Source organism: Ursus arctos, unplaced genomic scaffold (assembly GCF_023065955.2).
Source record: "Ursus arctos isolate Adak ecotype North America unplaced genomic scaffold, UrsArc2.0 scaffold_21, whole genome shotgun sequence".
Classification (NCBI taxonomy): domain Eukaryota; kingdom Metazoa; phylum Chordata; class Mammalia; order Carnivora; family Ursidae; genus Ursus; species Ursus arctos.
In genome coordinates, this window is record NW_026622886.1 from 11257861 (window position 1) to 11277793 (window position 19933).

General features: G+C 39.6%; 1 protein-coding gene across 7 annotated transcripts in view; it reads right to left on the reverse strand.

The window, feature by feature from the left end:
- Positions 1 to 19933, reverse strand: part of TXNRD1 (thioredoxin reductase 1) — a 211143-nt gene that overhangs the window by 102931 nt on the left and 88279 nt on the right. For all 7 annotated transcript variants that reach the window (XM_048217930.2, XM_048217927.2, XM_048217928.2 and 4 more), the window contains 9 exons: positions 19065 to 19187; positions 17600 to 17672; positions 15712 to 15831; positions 9033 to 9175; positions 8540 to 8655; positions 6997 to 7222; positions 2633 to 2725; positions 2010 to 2086; positions 238 to 394 (listed from right to left, as the gene is read on the reverse strand). In XM_048217930.2, the coding sequence (XP_048073887.1) occupies positions 238 to 394; positions 2010 to 2086; positions 2633 to 2725; positions 6997 to 7222; positions 8540 to 8655; positions 9033 to 9175; positions 15712 to 15831; positions 17600 to 17672; positions 19065 to 19151 (1092 nt within the window). In that variant the 5' untranslated portion in view covers positions 19152 to 19187. The remainder of the gene's footprint in view (positions 1 to 237; positions 395 to 2009; positions 2087 to 2632; positions 2726 to 6996; positions 7223 to 8539; positions 8656 to 9032; positions 9176 to 15711; positions 15832 to 17599; positions 17673 to 19064; positions 19188 to 19933) is intronic.

Here is a 19933-nt window from a genome sequence, read left to right on the forward strand (position 1 = left end):
CTCAGTCAGTTAAGTGTTCAACTCTTGGTTTTGGCTCAGGTCGTGATCTCATGGGTCGTGGGACTGAGCCCTGTGTAGGGCTCCACGCCCAATAGAGTCTGCTTGAGATTCATTCTTTCCCTTTGGCCCTCCCTCACTCGTGCACGTGTGCACACTCTCTCTCTCAAATAAATAAATATTTAAAAAAAAAAAAAAAAACCCAAAAACAGCATCAGTAGGTGTCAGCCACAAACTCACCTTCACATTGGAGCCAGCATAAAGCCTCTGAGCCAGCAATCTTCCTGCCTGGATTGCTACTGGAGTGAGCTCCAGTTTCCCCTCCAATATATCGCCAATGGCATAGATATAAGGCACATTGGTCTGCTCTTCATCTGTGACAGGTATTTTTCCAGTCCTGAAAATTCATTCAGTTAAAATCATCAATTACCACTATTAAGCAGAACAAAATCTCCTTTCTCCCAAAGAAGCCCAAAACTGTGATTCTAGCTAAGAGCAACGTTCTAATGTATTAACTTAAAAATACATACATACAGGGGCGCCTGAGTGGCTCAGTCGGTTAAACAACCGACTCTTGATTTTAGCTCAGGTCATGATCTCAGGGTTGTGAGATCAACCCCTGCATCAGGTTCCATGCTAAGCGCAAAGTCTGCTTAAGATTCTGTCTCTCCCTCTGCCTCTCCCTACCACACCACCCCCCCACACATTCTCTCTTAAAACAAACAAAAAACATACATACATAAAATTAAATAAAATATAATAAAATAAAAATTTTTTAAAATACACAAAAAGCTTAGAGACAATTCTGGAATAAGAAAACTGTAAGAAACTCTGGTGGAAAACTACAACAGTGGTTAAGAATATGCAGATTCTAGGGGTGCCTGGCTGGCTCAGTGGAGGAGCGTGTGACTCTTGATCTTGGGGTTGTGTGAGCCCCATGATGGGTGTAGAGATTACTTAAATAAATAAAACTTGAAAAAAAAAAAAAAGAGAGAATATGCGGATTCTAAACTGTAATAACCAGGTCTGTTAGTTATTACCTCTATGATGTTGGGAGGGCTATTTAGTATATCTCTAAGCTTAATTTTCCCACCTATCAATGGGAACCATAATAATGGGAATACTAGTAAGAAGAAAAAGGATACCATCTTCTACCTTAAGGGGCTGTGAGGACTAAATGAAAATGTGTACAAAATATTTAGCACAGAAGTCCATGGCTCACAGTAAGCGCAGAGTTAAGTGTTAGCTGTTAACATTACACAAAATCTAAGCTTTGGACCCGCTGGAAACAGGCTGGCAGGTTTATTAAGTTGATGGAACATTTGGTCTGCTAAATCTTATTGGTGACCTCCTCAACAACTCTGTCTCTCCATCCTCGTAAAAAAATGAATAAAACAAAAATCCTCAAAATCAGATTAGGAAGTCTCTTCTCCAAAATACAGGTTACTCCTGAAAGGGCAAAAGAAACCTGTATTGTTAGTTTCCCAGACATCTGGCATTCATAGCACTTGTTTTTACTTGGCCGTAAGGAAAAGTGTTCCTGGGAAAGAGCCCCAGACAGATAAGGAGCTACCATCCATCTCCGTGATCTCAGGTGGTGCTACAGTCCAGAGAACTTTAACTTTTAACCCTGGAAACAGAAGTTTTTCATACTTGTAGCTGTCACTACAAACACAGTGACCACTCGTCATCCTAAAATGTGGTAGCTCTAACCATGGTTCAAATCTACATATTTAATGAAGCTCAGCACACACACCTGCAATTAACTGTGGGGTCAGATTCTTTCTCTGGACACTATACGTTACAGAAACAAAATGCAAGCCGCTCTATCTTCCATTTAGATTTTGAAAAGGGAAAAAAAATAAAACAGGAAATACTAGTGCGAGTGACACTGAGACTTTTCTCCAACTACAATAAAAACTAATTCTAAAAATCTAAAACTCCACTATTAATCAGTATTACAAATAACTGAAACAGTATTTGATAAGACATAATAAGATTTTTTCTCTTACTTTTCATTTATCTTTACTCCCACGGTTTCTAAGCCAATTTTTCTTGTACAAGCATCTCTTCCTATTGCCAGCAATACCTGAAAAATTATTAATATATCAGTGACTGTTATCAAAATGGATGTACAGAAGTTACTTAATCGTTGAGCCAATCTGATTTCATTTTCCAGACGCGGAAAGAAATATTTCATTAAGAAAATAATGCAAGAGTTAAAACAAATTAGAATCTTTTAAAAACATATCCATTGAACAGGATGTAGCAGAAATCCCTGTCCATTTATTAAGAAAAAGAAAGTTAACGATTCCTTTATAAATCTAGCCAAGTTTAGGGACAAAGATAGCACAGCCCATGACTGAATTTTTTTTTTTTTAAGTAGTGAGCTAGGGAGATTAAAATTTTGAAGGACAGAGACGTTCTAGCTCATTTAAAAAGTTGGATGCCTTTTTTAGCTATTTGACATATGATGTTTTTAAGTTACATATAAAACAAATTATGATATCACAAGCAATAAAGATATCTTAGAATGGGAATAAAATCAAGGGTTTTGGAAAGAGCAAACAGCCATTATATGTACCCAGCAAATATCCAAGAAGCACATTATTTGCTTTCTGGGTCCACTCCTTACCGTATTATACTCTCCTTCAATGGTTTCATCACTACTGGTGGACTTAGCTACCACCCTGAGTCGGCCTGGTGTCCCTGCTTCAATTTGTTCAACCTACAAAAGTAATAAAAAATTCTGTTTAAGTCTGTTTAACCCAAAGTTAAACACAATATCTGGCTGGAAAGGTCCTTCATGTCCCATCTCCCTCATCTTAACATCATTACGACAATGAGAGATCTTTCTATTTTATCTCCTTCTTTCTTGTTGCTTCATGTTTGCTAGAGGGGCTGTCTTTCAAATAGCTCCCAAAAAGAATAAAAGTCAAAGAGAAAAGTGGGAGAGGACTACAATCCTTAAAATCTAACTAATAACTCACTGCTTTTGCCTGGCTCCTATTTGCTACTCTCCCAGAACCATTAATTCCCTGGAGAGCCACTACTGCTCAAATTCAGAGATTCTCTTCCAACTACAGATGTGCGGTTTTGTCAACAAAGAACAGACACTGGAGTAGATCAAACGTGATACAGATAACAGCTAGAAAGCCCTAAACAGTACAGTGAGCAAGGAGGCAGTTTATCGTAACGAGGAGTGGTCTTCAGTTGTCCAGGATGGAAGGAGGAAGGAGCAAACCCTGGAGCTGTGCTGTACCAGATGGGATCAAACACACCAGCCCACTACTCAGCAATGCCAACGACGACCTCCAGACTAGGCAGCGACAAATGAAAAAAACCTTATCACCTGGGCGCTTCTGCAAGTCTGTAGTTCACCTTTGTCTTTGAATGACAGCAAATCATGGGTTTCTATAAAATATTCACTCAGAGAAACTCAAAAAATCACCTGCAATTTCTACTTTACCTTTTAGATACAACCCTTCTGTATGGGAAAACTGGCAAGGGTCATTTTACTTTCACCATCAATACAACAGTAAAGATTTCCTTCTCAAATTCCCTTCCTTTCTATATAGTTAAGCCCATTTGAATGTACTGAAAATGTCTCTCCTATTTAAGTTTAATGTCCTAACCTCTGGAGAAGAGCTGCAGTAGTCAGATTAGCTGCATGAGCTCAGATCTGCCTAAAAATGATAAAGGCCTCATCACTCCTCTATTTCCTTCCTGCCTCACTCACTTTCGTGTTCCAGTTCGGCTTTTTCTGTATCTAAAACAATTTCTGCATTTAGAACAATTGTATTTCCCGCAATCTCTCTGCACACCACACTGTGCTCTCTGTCTCAAATGTGTTCTCTCCTTCCTCCTTACAGAAGGCTGCTTCTACTAGGTCACTGGCTAACACAGCACAGCTTCCCCAAGGCCCATGGGGGTCAGAGAGACCCTGGGAACCCACGTAAGATGTCAGGTGCACAGCCATATTTATTTCACTAAGGGATAGTCCACAAGATTCTCAAAGATGCCCACAACTCTCCAATGGATGTTAAGGCATTATAAAGGAATGGTCAATTAATCTTCAACAAAGGAGGCAAGAATATGCAATGGGAAAAAGACAGTCTCTTCAATAAATGGTGTTGGAAAAACTGGACAGCTACAAACAAAAAAAATGAAAGTGGCCCACTTTCTTTTTCTTTTTTTTTTTTTTTTTTTAAAGATTTTATTTATTTATTTGACAGAGATAGAGACAGCCAGCGAGAGAGGGAACACAAGCAGGGGGAGTGGGAGAGGAAGAAGCAGGCTTCCAGCGGAGGAGCCTGATGTGGGGCTCGATCCCGGAACGCCAAGATCACGCCCTGAGCCGAAGGCAGATGCTTAACGACTGAGCCACCCAGGCACCCCTATAAAGATTTTCTAAAAAAAAATAAAATAAAATAAAATAAAATAAAAAAAAATTTATACAACTCAACACCAAAGAAACATAAATAATCCAACTAAAAAATGGGCAAAAGTGGGACTCCTGAGTGGCTCAGTTGGTTAAGCACCTTGACTCTTGATCTCAGACCAGGTCTTGATCTCAGAGTCATGAATTCAAGCCCCATAAAAAAAAAAGGGGGCAGAAGACATGAACAGATATTTCTCCAAAGAAGGCATCCAGACACCCAAAGGCACATGAAAAGATGATCAACAACACTCATCATCAGGGAAATGCAGATCAAAACCACAACGAGAAGGGGACGTCTGCGTGGCTCAGTCAGTTAAAGGTCTACCTTCAGCTCGGGTCACGATCCCAGGGTCCTGGGATCCAGCTCGGCATCAGGCTCCCTGCTCAGTGGGGGGAGTCTGCTTCTCCCTCCCCCTCTTGCCCCTACCCTCTGCTCTTGCTCTCTCTCAAAAGATAAATAAAATCTAAAAAAAAAAAAACACCCCACGATGAGGTATTACTTCACACTTAGAACAGCTAAAATCAAAAACACAAGAAACAAGTGTTGGCGAGGATGTGGAGAAATAGGAATCCTCGTGCACTGCTGGTGGGAACGCAAACTGGTACAGCCACTGTTGAAGACAATATGGAGGTTTCTTTAAAAATTAAAAATAGAGGGGCACCTGGATGACTCGAACAGTCTGCCTCTTTGTTTCGGCTCAGATCATGATCTCAGGGTCCCGGGATAGAGCCCCAAGATGGGCTCTGCACTCTGCACAAGTCTGCTTATCCCTCCCCCTCCCTTTTTGCCCCTCCCCCCACTCCCCACTCGTTGTGTACAGACTCTCTCTCTAGAATAAATAAACAAAATATTTTTTAAAAAATTAAAACTAGAACTACCCTATGGTCCAGTAATTGCACTACCAGGTATTTACCCGAAGAATACGAAAACATTAATTTGCAAGGATACACGTACCCCTATGTTTACTGCCGCACTGTCTACAATAGCCAAATTACGGAAGCAGCCCAAGTGTCTCAGTAGATGAATAAAGATGTGGTTTATACAAACAATGCAATATTAATCAGCCATAAAAAAGAACGAAATCTTGTCATTTGCAACAACACGGATGGAGCTAGAGAACATAATGCGAAGCAACATAAGTCACTCAGAGAAAGACAAATAACATGATTTCACTCATATGTGGAGTTTCAGAAACAAACGAATAAAAGAAAAAAGACAAACCAAAAACAGACTCTTAACTACAGAGAACAAACAGATGGTTCCCAGAGGGCAGGTGGGGCGGGATGGGTGAAATAGGTGATGGGGATTAAGGAAGGCACTTATCACAATGAGCACTGACTAATGTACAGAATTGTGAATCACTATGTTGCACACCTGAAACTAATATAACACTGCATGGTAACTACACTGGAATATAAAAAGACACTACAGGAAGAGGTTATTCTTCTATCAGAACAATGTGTACATCCAGCTGTTGTTTTCTTATCATTGTCCTAGCACAAACATAGCATACCTATCTCCACTCCCTAAAAAACAACTCCAGTAATCAATTACTTCCAAGACATCTGCTACTCAATCCTCACTATAATACTGGGAGATAGGTTCATTCTACATTTACTCTGTGCCAGGTCCTGTTCTTATTACTTTCTAAGTGTCAGCTAATACAATCTTCACAGGAACTCTGAGACGGGTACTATTATCATCCTGATTTTACAGGAGAAACTGAAGCTCAGAGAGGTTAAGTAATTCCCCCAAAGTCACATAGCGAGAAAATGGCAGAACGGTATTAAAAGCAGGTCATACTCATCCCAACGCTCAAACGCCACCCATCTATAGTAAGAGATCCCTAACATGGTCCTACAAAGAACCTACGTTAAGCCGCTGAACAAACGACAGCTAAAATTCCTTAACTTGTATTAACAAAACAGTCTCATCCTTACCTGCTCTAAAGGAAACTTATCTATTAGTCTGAGATACAAGAAGTATTTGATTTTGTCACTTTTATTTATCAAAATATCTGTGATCATGTTAACAACTCCCACTGTAACTTGGCATATTTTTTGATCTTTTCAAAAGAAGATTAAATAAGCAAAAGGCCAGCCCATGTAACAAAATTAGATAATGGTTCTCAGAGAAGCCAGAATAATACAGCGCATCTGTTGACTACACAGTATACCAAAGGCAAATGTCTTATGAAAAAAATTTAAAAACCAGCCCAGTCTTGAACTCTTATTTAAATCACTGGCATGTATGGAGAAACAAAAGATAAGAGACCAAAGATTATAAATAAAGGGATGCCTGAAGGGAAGCATTAAACAAAAGAGAACCAAAGGTAAGAAAGTTAAGAGAATAAAGACATCATTAATCTGCAGCTAAGAACAAAGCTGTTTAGGTGGCAGCAGGTACAAGCTCATACACCAGTATCACAGGTGAGGCACTGCAGCGTTCCTAACGGGTTATAATGCTGAAAGCAGGCTCCCATCACCTACCCCAACACTCTCTCTCCTGCCAATTAACTAACTGTAGAACCAAGAAACCTACCAGCAACTCCACTTACTTTTATTGGTACAAACTGTTTTATAAACTTGACACCATGTTCTTCCATATGTTCACCAATTTTGTTGGCCATGTCCTGGTCAAATCCTCTAAGGAGAATGGATCGCACCATAACAGTAACATCTAAACCAATGCCAGCAAGAAATCCAGCACATTCGAGGGCAACATAGGATGCTCCAACCACCAGGGTCTTACCCGGGCAATAAGGTAAGGAGAAAAGATCATCACTGAAAAGAAATTAAAAAAAAAAAAAAAAAAAAAAAAAGGAAGAAAAGAAAGAAATTGAAAATGTTCATATGTGAGTAATGACTAAATCAAAGTAAAATTTTTGGTTTCTTAAGAACAATACACTTGTAAGATTAAAAACATTCAATTAGTTACACACATAATATATGAAAAGTGTTTACAAGGCCTTAGACTGTCCCTGTCTCGCCACTCAGTTGCTCAAGCTGCCCACGGCCAAACATAGCAAACCGCATAACTCAGTCAAACAACATAATTTGGAACTGTATCGAGTAATTCCCCACTGTGTTTAATATCGTATATTCGCAAACCCAAACCCCCCCCACCCCTCATCTCACCACCACTCAGCTCTCTTTGAGGTGGAAAATCTGTGTTACTTTCTTTTTATCTGGAACAACAATTGTCAAGAATGGGGAGAAAAGTAGGAGAAAACTTCCAACATAACTGCTTTATAAAATAAAAACCAACTATAAAAAGCAAAACCTAACAAAATCTTTTAGTCAAGCGAAGAATATACAAGACACGAGAGAGATCAGAAAGGCATTATTAGGAAATGAGGTTTTTTTTTAAATATGAGAAAGGAAGCTATCCAGACAACAAAGAGAATGGCTGCCATCTAAGCTGCCCCTATATGAAGAACAAAGGGAAAAAAAATCATCTCTTCCCCCAAAAAAGGGCCTGAAAGGAATAATATTTAACACAATCAGAAACTCCTCGGCAAAAAGCATCCAAGAAGACATATTTATCAACAACCTGTCTTAATGTTGTCATAATGTGAAATTCCTTCTTGAATTCCTAATGTGAATTGTTACGTCACCGTATGATCACCTGTATGGGCAAATCACACAGCCAGCCCTTGCTAGACTCACTTATTTCAGAAGGCCAATCTACACTGACATTGTGACCGTGCAAACAGCAAGGAGGAGGGACTAGGGTTTCATAAATCTACATGGCCCGCCATCCTGGCACTGTTTGTGTCCAAATGAATATCCATCTGGTTTTCAACGTTATGCATTTCTAATATACACTCACGTATGTACATTCCAGACATAAATCTATATGTCAGCAGTGATGTTAACTGGGTGGTAAGAAGATCAATGTTTACAGTTTTGAATTCTTAAATGTTCTCTTGCATAAAATGATTTTTGCCTTCTCTTTTTCCCAACTTCCTGTCCCTTTGGGCAAAAATGTGGCAAAACACTCTGAAGTTCTAGGAATGGACAGAATGGGTTTGAAGAAAAAAACCTGAAAAGCCTAAATCTGCAATGGGTTTCTCCTATCTCCCTGCAGCGCTCCCTTACCTGCTGATGCAGTACTCTCTGTCACCAGGGATGCCCAAGTAACGCGGCCTCTCACCAGTAGCAATGAGAAATCTCTCTGCTGAATAAATTTTTTCTTTGCCTTTGTTATTTGTTGCCTACAAAGAAACCAATGTCAACTTTTAATAAGTTATTCATTAGAATTGTAAACTTCATAGTTAACGAAGGCCATTCACATTACCCAATTTGATCTTCATAAACATTTGTTAATACATAAGATCTGTAAGGCTCTAAGTAGTTAATAGACTTGCCGAAAATCACAAATCTGGTAAGTGGCAGAGCCAAGACTCAAATCCAAGTAATCTGGCCCCAAATCCAGTACCCTTACACTGCCACCCCACAAGGGAAAGCCCTGTAAGATGTGACTGCAAAATCACCAAACTACATACACAGTTTGGGTCACCATGGCTTTTCCTGCCATTAAGATAATCACTTTCTCTTTCCCTCCCCCACCCCCAACCAATCACACAATTACCTTAATCCTATGAGGACCCACAAACTGCCCATATGCATTCTCATAGGTGACTTTCTTCTCCCTCAGAGCTACCCGGTAGCCCCAGTTCAGAGAGCCAATGTGGTTCTGTACGGCTTCTGTCATTTTATTCCAGTCATGTTTAACTGCACAAGAAGAGAAGAAATGTTTTTAGCTTTTCCACTGCCAGGCAAAGATCGTTATTCAGTAACTATTCACATAGAATACAAAGAGCAGAGCTTTTAGTCTAGAAGAGCAGGGCCCTTCATTTCAAGCATATAAACAACTTTTTCATGCTCAAATGTTCTTTCCTTTTTAGAAGACTACCATACAATTAATCATGTAAGGCTTCCTGACAATTCCTAAAACTAAAATAACCAGGCATAAACTTTTCTTCTTTTTTAGAAATGTACGGGAATTTTACTTTGACTGTAAATACTGATTGCTGGGGTACTGAGGTGTGGTAAAGCCTAGGATTCTGTATTTGTAACAATTCCCAACGGATCCTGATGTAGCCAGGTTTGGAGTTAGTAAGCTGGTAACAGAGTCTATACCAGAGGCCCGCAAACAAAGGCCCACTAAAGCCCCACAGCCAAATGCAGCCCATCACCGTTTTAATAAAGTTTATATACCCATGATCACTTATTTACATATATTGTCTAGGGCTTCTTTTGTGGAACAATGGCAGAGCTGAGTAGTTGTGACAGGGATCACTGGGCCTGTGAAGCCTAAAATATTCACTATCTGACCCTTTACATAAGTTTGCTGACCCTTGATCTAGACAGAGTATTTTAAGACTCTGTTTCACTGTCCCCCAAATCCTATCTCACCGAAGAGAGGAAGATTTTTTAATTCTATCATAAAATGAATCCTTTGAGGGGCGCCTGGGTGGCTCAGTCGGTTAGGCGTCCGACTCATGATTTCGGCTCAGGTCATGGTCTCAGGATCATGAGATCAAGCCCTGGGTCGGGCTCCACACTCAGCGGGAGTCTGCTCCAGATTCTCTCTCTCCCTCTCCCTCTGCCTCTCCCTGCATACGCAACGCTCTCTCTCTAAAATAAATATATTTTTTTAAAAAATGAATCCTTTGAGTCAGGCACTAATATATTAAATTTCAATGGATAAAAATCATTCATTAATAACTTATCAATGACTAGAAAAAAAATAGGATGCAAATAAAATATACTCTTGTGATCGGACAAAGGCAGGTCCTAGGAAAGCTGTGGTTTAGAAGGAAGGAAAAGAGAATCAACATATACTAAAAGATCTGTCATGGTAATGAGGAGTCCGAATCTTGGATTCAGGGTTAATTAGTAGCTTGGCCACATAGGAAGTGGTGAACCAAGTCTATGCCACCCAACGACCAGCCTCTGGAACTGGGAATGACAACACAAAAATTGGTCTGTGGCCTCTGAGAACAGATCGTCGATATTCAATTCACAGAATCATAAAATGTGAGACTTTGAGAGATCAATGAAAACAGACAGTGACTACAGAATCCACTGTGGCTGCAATGCTGAGAGGATGGTGTGCTGGGGGGCAGGGCTGGGGAGTGCTGAGGGAGCTCTGCCAACCCGCCCATCTGGCCTCCGTCTAGCAACACTAGAAAAAGAAGAGACAGGATTCACTCCTGCTTTCTCCCCTAGGAACAGAATAGAATAGTGTAACTCACACCCCTATGCCAATCATTTAGCTGTAACAATTATCAACATTTTGCCAATCTCATTTCATATACCCCCTTTTTCACTAGAGTATTTAAGAGTTTATTTTATTTTATTTGAGAGAGAGAAAGAAAGAGAGTGTGCATGAGCGAAAGGAGGGGCAGAAAGAGATGGAGAGGGAGAAACAGACTCCCGGATGAGCAGAGCCTGACATGGAGCTTGATCCCAGGACCCTGAGATCATGACCTGAGCCAAAGTCAGACCGACTGAGCCACCCAGGTGCCCCTTTACTAGAATATTTTAAGCAAATCCCAAATATTTTATCGGTGATCTGTTTGGCTATTACAGTGATTTAGGAATGACCAAAGGCCAGGGATGCTAAACATCCATCACTATAGTTTCTTACAGTTAGGAGGTGTCCAACCAACAAGCCAATAATGACCCCGTGGAGAAATACTGAACTGGACCACAGGGAGGATTGATTCACTTCTGAAATTTCACAATTCACAATTATACAACTATTAACTGGATTATACTCTGCTAATCCATCAGGAGATTGATTTCTATATTCTAAATAAGACATAGTTGAGATTAAATAATAGCACCAAAAATGCAATTATTTCAAAATTCAAGGTCGACAATTAGGCCTAACCCGACCTTAATTCTCTTAAAGCCTTCCTTTGTGGCTATCATGCCCCACCTGATTTTCAAATGCCTCAAACCCCTCTTTTCTACACCAAAGTTCCTTCTTCATCCTCTGGTATAGTAGGCAGTCACCCCCTGCCCCAGTCTCTAGTGTGATTATGCTCAGGCAGAAGGAACTCAGAAATTCCAGCCCACCAGTTTGGGATTCAGCATCAGGGAACTCTAGCTGCTCCTACGGTCCTGATCCTACACTAAGAATTAAGCTTCTGTCTTATAAAATCCAAATTCCCTACTTGATATACTACTGGTGGTAAATGGATCCTTGCTGGACTATGGATGGTAACACACCTGGAACCCTAGTTCTCTAGGGCTACACTGCCTTCTGATAATGCCCCAAATCCACCACCTCCTTGAATTCCCAAACACTACCTGGATACCCCACATCCCACTCAGCCCACCTGCTGACACAGTCCCAGCCTTTCTCCTAGGTCTCCAGATCCAGCTGGCTCGGTCTACCAGTTATAATCCAATGCTAAGCTTCTGCAATATAGATTCCAGCTGAGCAGGCAGGACCTACAATTCACCTGTGTGTGACATTAATGCCAACCACAGAAGCTGGATCTTAAAGCCAACCGTCTGTTGCTCCTGATCTGCCCCTATCCCACTACAGAAAGCTGGGCCACACTCTTAAATCTGACAACAGTAATCAGACTAACCGAACTTTGTGCTATCTTTAACATCTTCAGTGCACCTACTTATTTGAACTTCAAAACACCCGAAGGGGTACAAATTACTTCCATTACATACACAGGGAGATCAAGGATGGATGACCTACACAAGGCCAAACTAATTCACAGACAGCCACAAATAAACTACATATGAAACATCAAGTGTGTGTAGGCAGAATTAATCCTGTAATTCCGCAATGATCTTGCTTTCTTTGTAATGATATTGGGATTCTAAAACTTCTCAAATACTTATTTTTAAAGGCATATTTAATTCTTGAGCACAGGGGAACTCAAATTGATAAATCTAAAAATTATAAAGCAAACAAATCTTCCAGAAAGGTCCAATTCATCCAGTGCACATGACTGAGCTCCAGTAATTTTTAAGGCCTGAGACTTTCTCTGTACATTCTGAATTTGGAGCTTTAGGAAAAGGGCAGATCACAGCTGAGTCCTGGATGTGTCCCTCCCCCAGTCACAGTCAGATTCAGCTCTGCGGCCTGGCCCAGCTCCCTTTCCTCCTTCCATGCCTATCTACAGTGTCAGAGAAGACAACCTTCCCAGAACACTGGAGCGCTGTTATTTGGTCAAAGACATGAGATTAAGATGGGTCTCTATTTTTAAAAATGCAAAATAAGCCTTCATGCTTCATCCATGGGAACAGGGATCAGCAGCCTGCAGGGGTTTCTCATTTGAAAAATATATTACCAAGTTTCTTTCTTGCTCTAAGACCTAATGACATAAAGTAACATCTGTCTAAGTCCACTGTACTCCTCACTACTACCATTGTAAAAGGAGGGAGGTGACTACTGCTCCCTCAGTGGTGGATCCTGACAGGCATGGCAGACCCCTCCCAAGCCCAGCCTGGGTCTCTGCTAGGCCACAGCTTAGCTTCAGAAGCTCCCAAGGCTCAACGAGAAAAACGGAAGATAACACAGTAAACAAATTATGAGGTTTCCATTTAGGAAGAGTGAAGGGATTTAAATACAGGGCACAGCTTTCATCGAAGGCTTTGGGATTGCTGCTGCCAGCAAATACAAGAGGAAGAAGGTATAAAAATAGAAAATTATATATCTCTAACAATAAAACCCAGAAAGGGGGAAGAAGCACAGGAGTAAAACTGTTAATTTAGTTGAATAAATAATTTCTTTAAAGACAGACTTTGATTTGGTCCACGTCTTAAAACCCCATTAAAACTCAGGGAGCTTTTACTGGTTTTAATGTATAGATCTGGACTATGCTAGTAGTGGCTCTTTATTACCCCAGTGGTGATACATTTTTAGTTGTCATAAAATTTAGAAACAAATTCAACATGAATAAGTGTAGCTGGTGTTTACTGTTACCTGACAGGTACAGAGATATTCTTCTGCTGGAAAGATCTGTCTATTCACCAAATTCCATTTCACCACCTACCTGATTACTGAATTTATCAGAATTATACTTAGGTATTAACCCTGTTAATAAAATTGCACATTTGGCAGAGGCCTGTCCTTAACTCTTTTTGAGACCCTAAAGACCCACCATATATACTTCTACATTTCTACTACATTAAGCAATTCTGCTCTCCTGATTTCATTTTTTATAAGAGTTGATAGCTTAAAGCTAACATCAATTAGTAAAACATACCAATTTGATCCCTAGATGAATGAAGATCCCTATATGAATGAATAAAAATTGCATGACTGAGTTACATAGCTCCCAGCACTGTTACTTACCTAGATTTAAGACAAAGACACATCCACTATACATGACAGTATATGGAAATTATAAAGCTGCATAAATCAAAATTTGCTTGGAACAGCCTTACTTTTTCCAACAAATTCTAGACTTTTTCAGATGAGTATTCTTGTTACATGTCCTCTTTAAGAAGGAACTAACTTGGTTCAAACATACAACTTCCTATAATATTTGTAAATGTTTTTCTACACCCAATTAAACAAAGAACCAAGTGCTTAGCAGAGTCTACTCCAATTTATTTAAACTGTGAATGGAAAAATTAAAAGCAGCAAGTCCAGAGGAAGGGACAGAAACTGTGTGATGAGTAGCAGATATTTGAACCACACCACTGTACTTAATCCTCATCACAGGCAGTGAATGGCAAAGTCAGAAGTTGTGCCCAGGTCTACCTACTACAATAACCTACATTTTAATGTGTCAGGAGGGCTGCGGTGAAGGAAGTTCTCAACCCAAGGGATGCCTAGAATACCGGCAAAGACTGTGTGTCACCACTTAACTCACATCACCCGTTCTACCTCTGGGCTTCCAGGGTACGTGGTCTGCACATCAGTGATATGAGTGCGTCGGTGATTGGCAGAACCTGTGTACCTACGCAACATGGATTACTCATCTCTGTATTTCCCCAGCACAGACTCAACTGCAAACAGTGGGCACTCAGTAGCAATCTATAGCTTTATCAGTAGAATTTCTAAAATGTCTACGAAGAAGTCTAATAAATTAACTGAAGAGAGATCTCTTGTTAACCAGGTACATTAGAAGTAGGCTTCCAAGAAGGGAAAGAGTGTGTGAATGGCAGACTCAGTGGGGAGACATTCAGACACGGGAGTAAACAATAACTTGTGGAGGGGGGCAGAGGCGGGCCTAGAGGCGGACTATCGGTAAATTATGTGTTAAATTCATATTCCATAGGTCAAAAGGATCACCTCAACTGCCCTTTCTGTTGGCAAGAGAAAAGGACATGAGGCATGGCACCTTAGAAACAAATAATGAAACTCTCAGTACCAGCCTCCGGCCCCAAAGGTCATGGACAGAGAATAGCCTTGTAAGGATCTGAGGAAAGAGAGATGACCCTAGCATAATAACACTTCTAAAGTAACTGATTTTCTAAGACTCCAAACTCGGAGAAAAAAAGTACTGTTGATCTCCCTGGTGGTACTCTCTCTCTCTCTCAAAGGAATAAATAAAATCTTTAACAACAACAACAAAAAACTAGTATCACATAAGATTGTGGAGTTTCCCTCTTCAAGGACATGGTGACCTATGTTATTAATTAATGCACATGTGCCAACCTCATTTTTTTCTTCTACCAGGTAATGCAATCTACTTTCCAAAGGTAGCAATTCCTCTTCAACTTTCCTAGGGTTGCGAGTGTACTCTAGATATTTTACCCAACAAAGACTAACCATCTCTTTCTAAACAAATAAGCAGTCCCCCACCCCCCAAAATATCAGCTCATGAAACCGATTTCTTTGGAGAAAGAAAAATGAAAGAGCTTCAAAGGAGAGCACATGTAACTTACACTTTTTATGAAACTCTATATGTAAGAATTTATTTGAGGGGCACCTGGCTGGCTCAGTCGGTAGAGTGTGCGACTTGATCTTGGGGTCATGAGTTCAAGCCCCACACTGGGCACAGAGATTACTTAATAATAATAACAACCACAATAATAAAGAATTAATCTTAAAAATTCTGGGTTTTCCACTACCAAAAGGCACTCCAAGTGCAGTATCTGCTCTTACCATAACAGCTATGCAGCTATCTGACACAAAATAACTACTAATTTTATACATGAAAACCATCAACAATAAAAACCTCCAGGTCATTTTCTACTCCCATAAAAATGGATGGTGCTTTATAAGATCACAGCTCAAACCCCTCAAAAGCACAAGCGGAAGAGCAGCTTCTTCCCCATACCCGTCTCCTCGGTGTCCCAACCATAGTTGCGAGAGTCCCGTAGGGCTTGTCCTAACAAAGCCGCTTGGTGCATCAGTTTTTTAGGTATGCAACCCACATTCACACATGTTCCTCCAAGACCTGCAACAACATTGAGAAATCAGTTTATCTCCAGCTTCACAATCCTTGAAAGAAAAAGGTCAATAATTATTACTATGCTAGGAAAGATCATAATTTATTTGCTTAATGTAGCCAATTCTGTTTTTACAAGTTTATTCTTAAGATTCATGGCTTTCTAAGCTCAGAGAACCTTATATATCAAACACAATGACACACCCTAAAACATAAAAAAAATGAGATTACTACAATTTCCACATACTTCAAAGATTCAAAATTAACAGCTGATATGTCAGAAATTGAAAATTTTACTTTGCACACAATCCTACACTTGCCACCACATCTATGAATAGAACTAAGTGGTAAAGGGTTGTTAAGCTGGCCACGGTTGGCCTGTAGTGCGTCTAGAGCTACATGTAAAATCTGGTATAGATGAGCTTTTTTCTTTAAGAAGGTGGTCTACAGTTTTCATGGATTCTCACAAAAGGATTCATGACCAAAACAAACAAAAGGTTTAGTTAGCATCTCTGAGCTTAAAGAACACAGCGATGGATTATCTCCATTAAACAAAATGTAGGCAGGCAGGGAGGGAGACAAAATGGTGTAAGAGTGCAGGACGGCAGTGGACTTCACATAAGCCCTCTGAAGGGAATGCTTCCAGACTGCGACTATGAAGTGTAAACTCCACAGGCCGGAGCACCCATGCCCAGCACAAGAATAGTGCCTGACACAAAACTGACACCTATAAATATTTGCTGAATGTATCAATTAGAAACTCAGACACTCATTCATCCAGAGTTCCAGCTTCTTGCCTCCTAATTAGAGCAGCTAAGTTATCTTGATAGGATTGACATATCGCATCAATCTTCTTCTCAAAGGCTTCCTACTATGCTTTAGTTAGATCCAATTCCTCATCCTGACCTACCAGGACCTGTACAGCCTGACCCATCCCTTCCTCCCCATTCTTAGCTCCAGCTCATACCATCCATACTACAACCATGAAGGACTCCTACCTGCCTCAGGGCCTTTGTATATTCTATTCTGTGAGAGAAACTGAGAAAAGTCCCCTGGAAGGTTCTTCCTCAGCTTTTGGCATAGTTAGTTCATTCTTATTCTTTTGGCCTCATCTAAAGGCCACCTCTTCAGAGGCCTTCTCTGATAATCTTCCCAAAGTTAAACTCTTACCTCTACTCAGTTCTTCCCTATTACACCATATAATTTTTTTTAGTACCACTTATCATAATTCATAAAGTTCTTGCTTATCTTTTGTCTCCCCACTAGCATGTAAACTCCACAAGGGCAGGAATTTCATGCCTACTGAGTCCACTGCTATGTTCTCCAATGCCCTGGTTCATAATAAGTGTTTAATTAATTATTTGTGGAAAAAAAAAATAAGGAACATTTAATTCACCAAGACTCAGAAGCAGCACAGGCTATTCATTAAAATAGCTGATTCCAGTTCTTGCTGAATATAGGAATTGGTTTTAAAACAGAAATCCACAGATACGTGTTTAAATTTTCAGATATTAAGCCTTAAAGTTTACAAGGTTACTCAAATATTTAGCTTTAAACCATTTTAACAGCTGTGGATAAGGTTTTGCATTATCTTGACTCTGCCAAAAAAAAAAAACCCTAAATCAACATTTAACTGGAGTCCATTTCAACAGCACAAGAGGGTTTTTTTTTTTGTTTTTTTTTTTAACTTTTTAATTGGGATTTAGGAGCCATTTAAGCCAATGCCAGGGAAAAACCTGCTCTTACAAATTCACTTTTAAAATACTTTAAAGCTTACCCCATCTAGTTCCATGAGGGGTTGGAGTGACAAAATCCAGGACCATTATCTTCTTGTCATATTTGGCTGCCTCCTGGAAAATAAAAGTATTACAATCAATTGGAAAGGTGAACATGACAGACTAGAAATGGGCTATTAAAACTCCAAGCTATTCTTATTAAGCTATAGTGCCTAAGGCATAACCAGTTATTACTGCCTTGGAATTTCATATACAAGATGATTAGCATGACTCCAAGATAAAAATTAAGCAATATTCAGACAGTCATAAGGGTAGTTTTAAAGAATATACAGAGTACAGTTGTAAAACTGTCAGCTGGAAACACTAGAATCCTTATATGATTCCACTCACACAATAATCTGAAAAACCTGTGGTCATTTCTAAGCAAACAGGTGAGTATCCCATTAAAAAGATTTATGACAGTCTATAATTCTTAATTCAATCTATATCCTATAAGTATTTTTTAAAGTACTTTTAAGTTTTCTCTAATTCAGTATATAGGCAGAATATTGGAAACATTTTTCTTCTAAAATTGTGAGATTTCCTAAAATTTCACATGAAGAGCCAATGAAAAAAAGTTTGTGGTATCTATAAAGCTTCCAAATCGATTTTAGGGGCATGATGACAAGAGTAAGAAGTGCATTTTGCAGAGTACCCTTTACCCTTCTCAGAGAGTAAGCTTTGTGTATCGGCAACTAGACCTCCAAAGGTTATTTGAAAGGACTGCTGTATCATTTACAGCAAAGTATTGCTTGATGCCAGACACTGGCCTGCCCCTCTCTGGGCTGCTTCATTTCGATCTACCTTTACTGATCCACAAGCTACACCTTAGGGGAATATAACCATCTCATCTTTTAAAAGTACCTTTTGGGGAAGGATGACAGGCCCCAGGCCCTCACACATGGAAAATGTATCTCAATTTAGGGCCAGAAGCCTCACTCCTTAACCTCCCTTATATATACATCCTCTACCCCCATAACCCCCAGGCTGGAGTTATAGGTTATTCTCATAGTTCACTTCACATACAAAGGAGGCAAGCATTTTTAACGATTAAGTTTAAGAAATCCAATTGCTCTCCATTTTTCTATTGGGGAAGAGGGCTTGTGAAAAAAGGGAATCACTGAAGTGAAAAATCTAATATTAATAAAGAATAAGAAATGTATTTAATTTCAAACCATTTTTATACAACACCTTTGTTATCTTTGAAAAATCAGCCAAACTTAAAATGAATCAAAATGTGTCCCAAAATATTGGGCCTGGTACTGTTATATAGAAATATTTTCATAAAGAAGACACAGTTCAACCTGAAAAAATGATTTATAAAATAGTTCCTTTATAAACATGTCCTGCCCAAGTTAATGTGCAAAATACCACAAGAGTGGCTCAAACAAATTCCAGTGCGAACCAGAAGCTGTCAGGAATGTGACTACTCTAACAATCACCCAGACAACACACAAGGAGCCTTGCCTTAGCAGCTGCCAGTCCTCCTGAGCCCCCTCCGACGATAATGAGGTCATAGTCATAGGCCTCAGGGAGATCCTCAGAGCCATTCATTTTTAGTAGCTTTTGAAGTCGGCCCTCCTGATAAGCCTGCAGAAAAACAATAGAAGGGAAATAATGTAACTTAAAAACGGCAATGTCTGAAAAATTTTGTGAGAAAAACTCTCTTTAAAGTAAAAGGAATTTTCAAAGGAAAAATATCAATTTATATTATAGCACCCAAGTAGAAAATGTATAACCTTCCCTTCAAGCGGTGAGCCACGATTTGCTTTTGTTAACAAGGACTGTCTGAATTCCTTTTCACACGATGGAGAGCTAACGCTGAGATGTTTCTGCAGACTTCTACATACGTTAGGGCCTGACATTCCAACAAGATCAACCTAGTCCTAAATTAAGTATCGTCATCAGTCCTTTTTTCCTAGAATTATTATACCAGGATTCAAACTAGGTTTTTAAAACACTAGTGCTGTATGCTTTTAATAAAACTATCAATACCAGTTGGCAGCATCTTTATTTTCTATTGTCAAAGGTACCACAACGAGCGGGCTGAGGTCTCTGGTTAAGACAGGGGCCTGGTAAATAGCAATTGAAACAGATTAGCCAAATACTTAAGACTTTTCTACATTGTTTAGGTAAAAATTCAGAACAAAATCATGAATTGACATTTAGCTGCATGAAAAGTTAACTGTAAAAGTCCCTGATTTTCCAAGGCATTTTAAAAAGCAAAGAAAAAAAGGAAGGAGGACGAAGGAGGCTAAATAAACACAACTCTGTAAAGCGTACTTTTTTTTTAAAGAACACATTTTTAATATTTTTAGTTTTTTAAGTAATCTCTC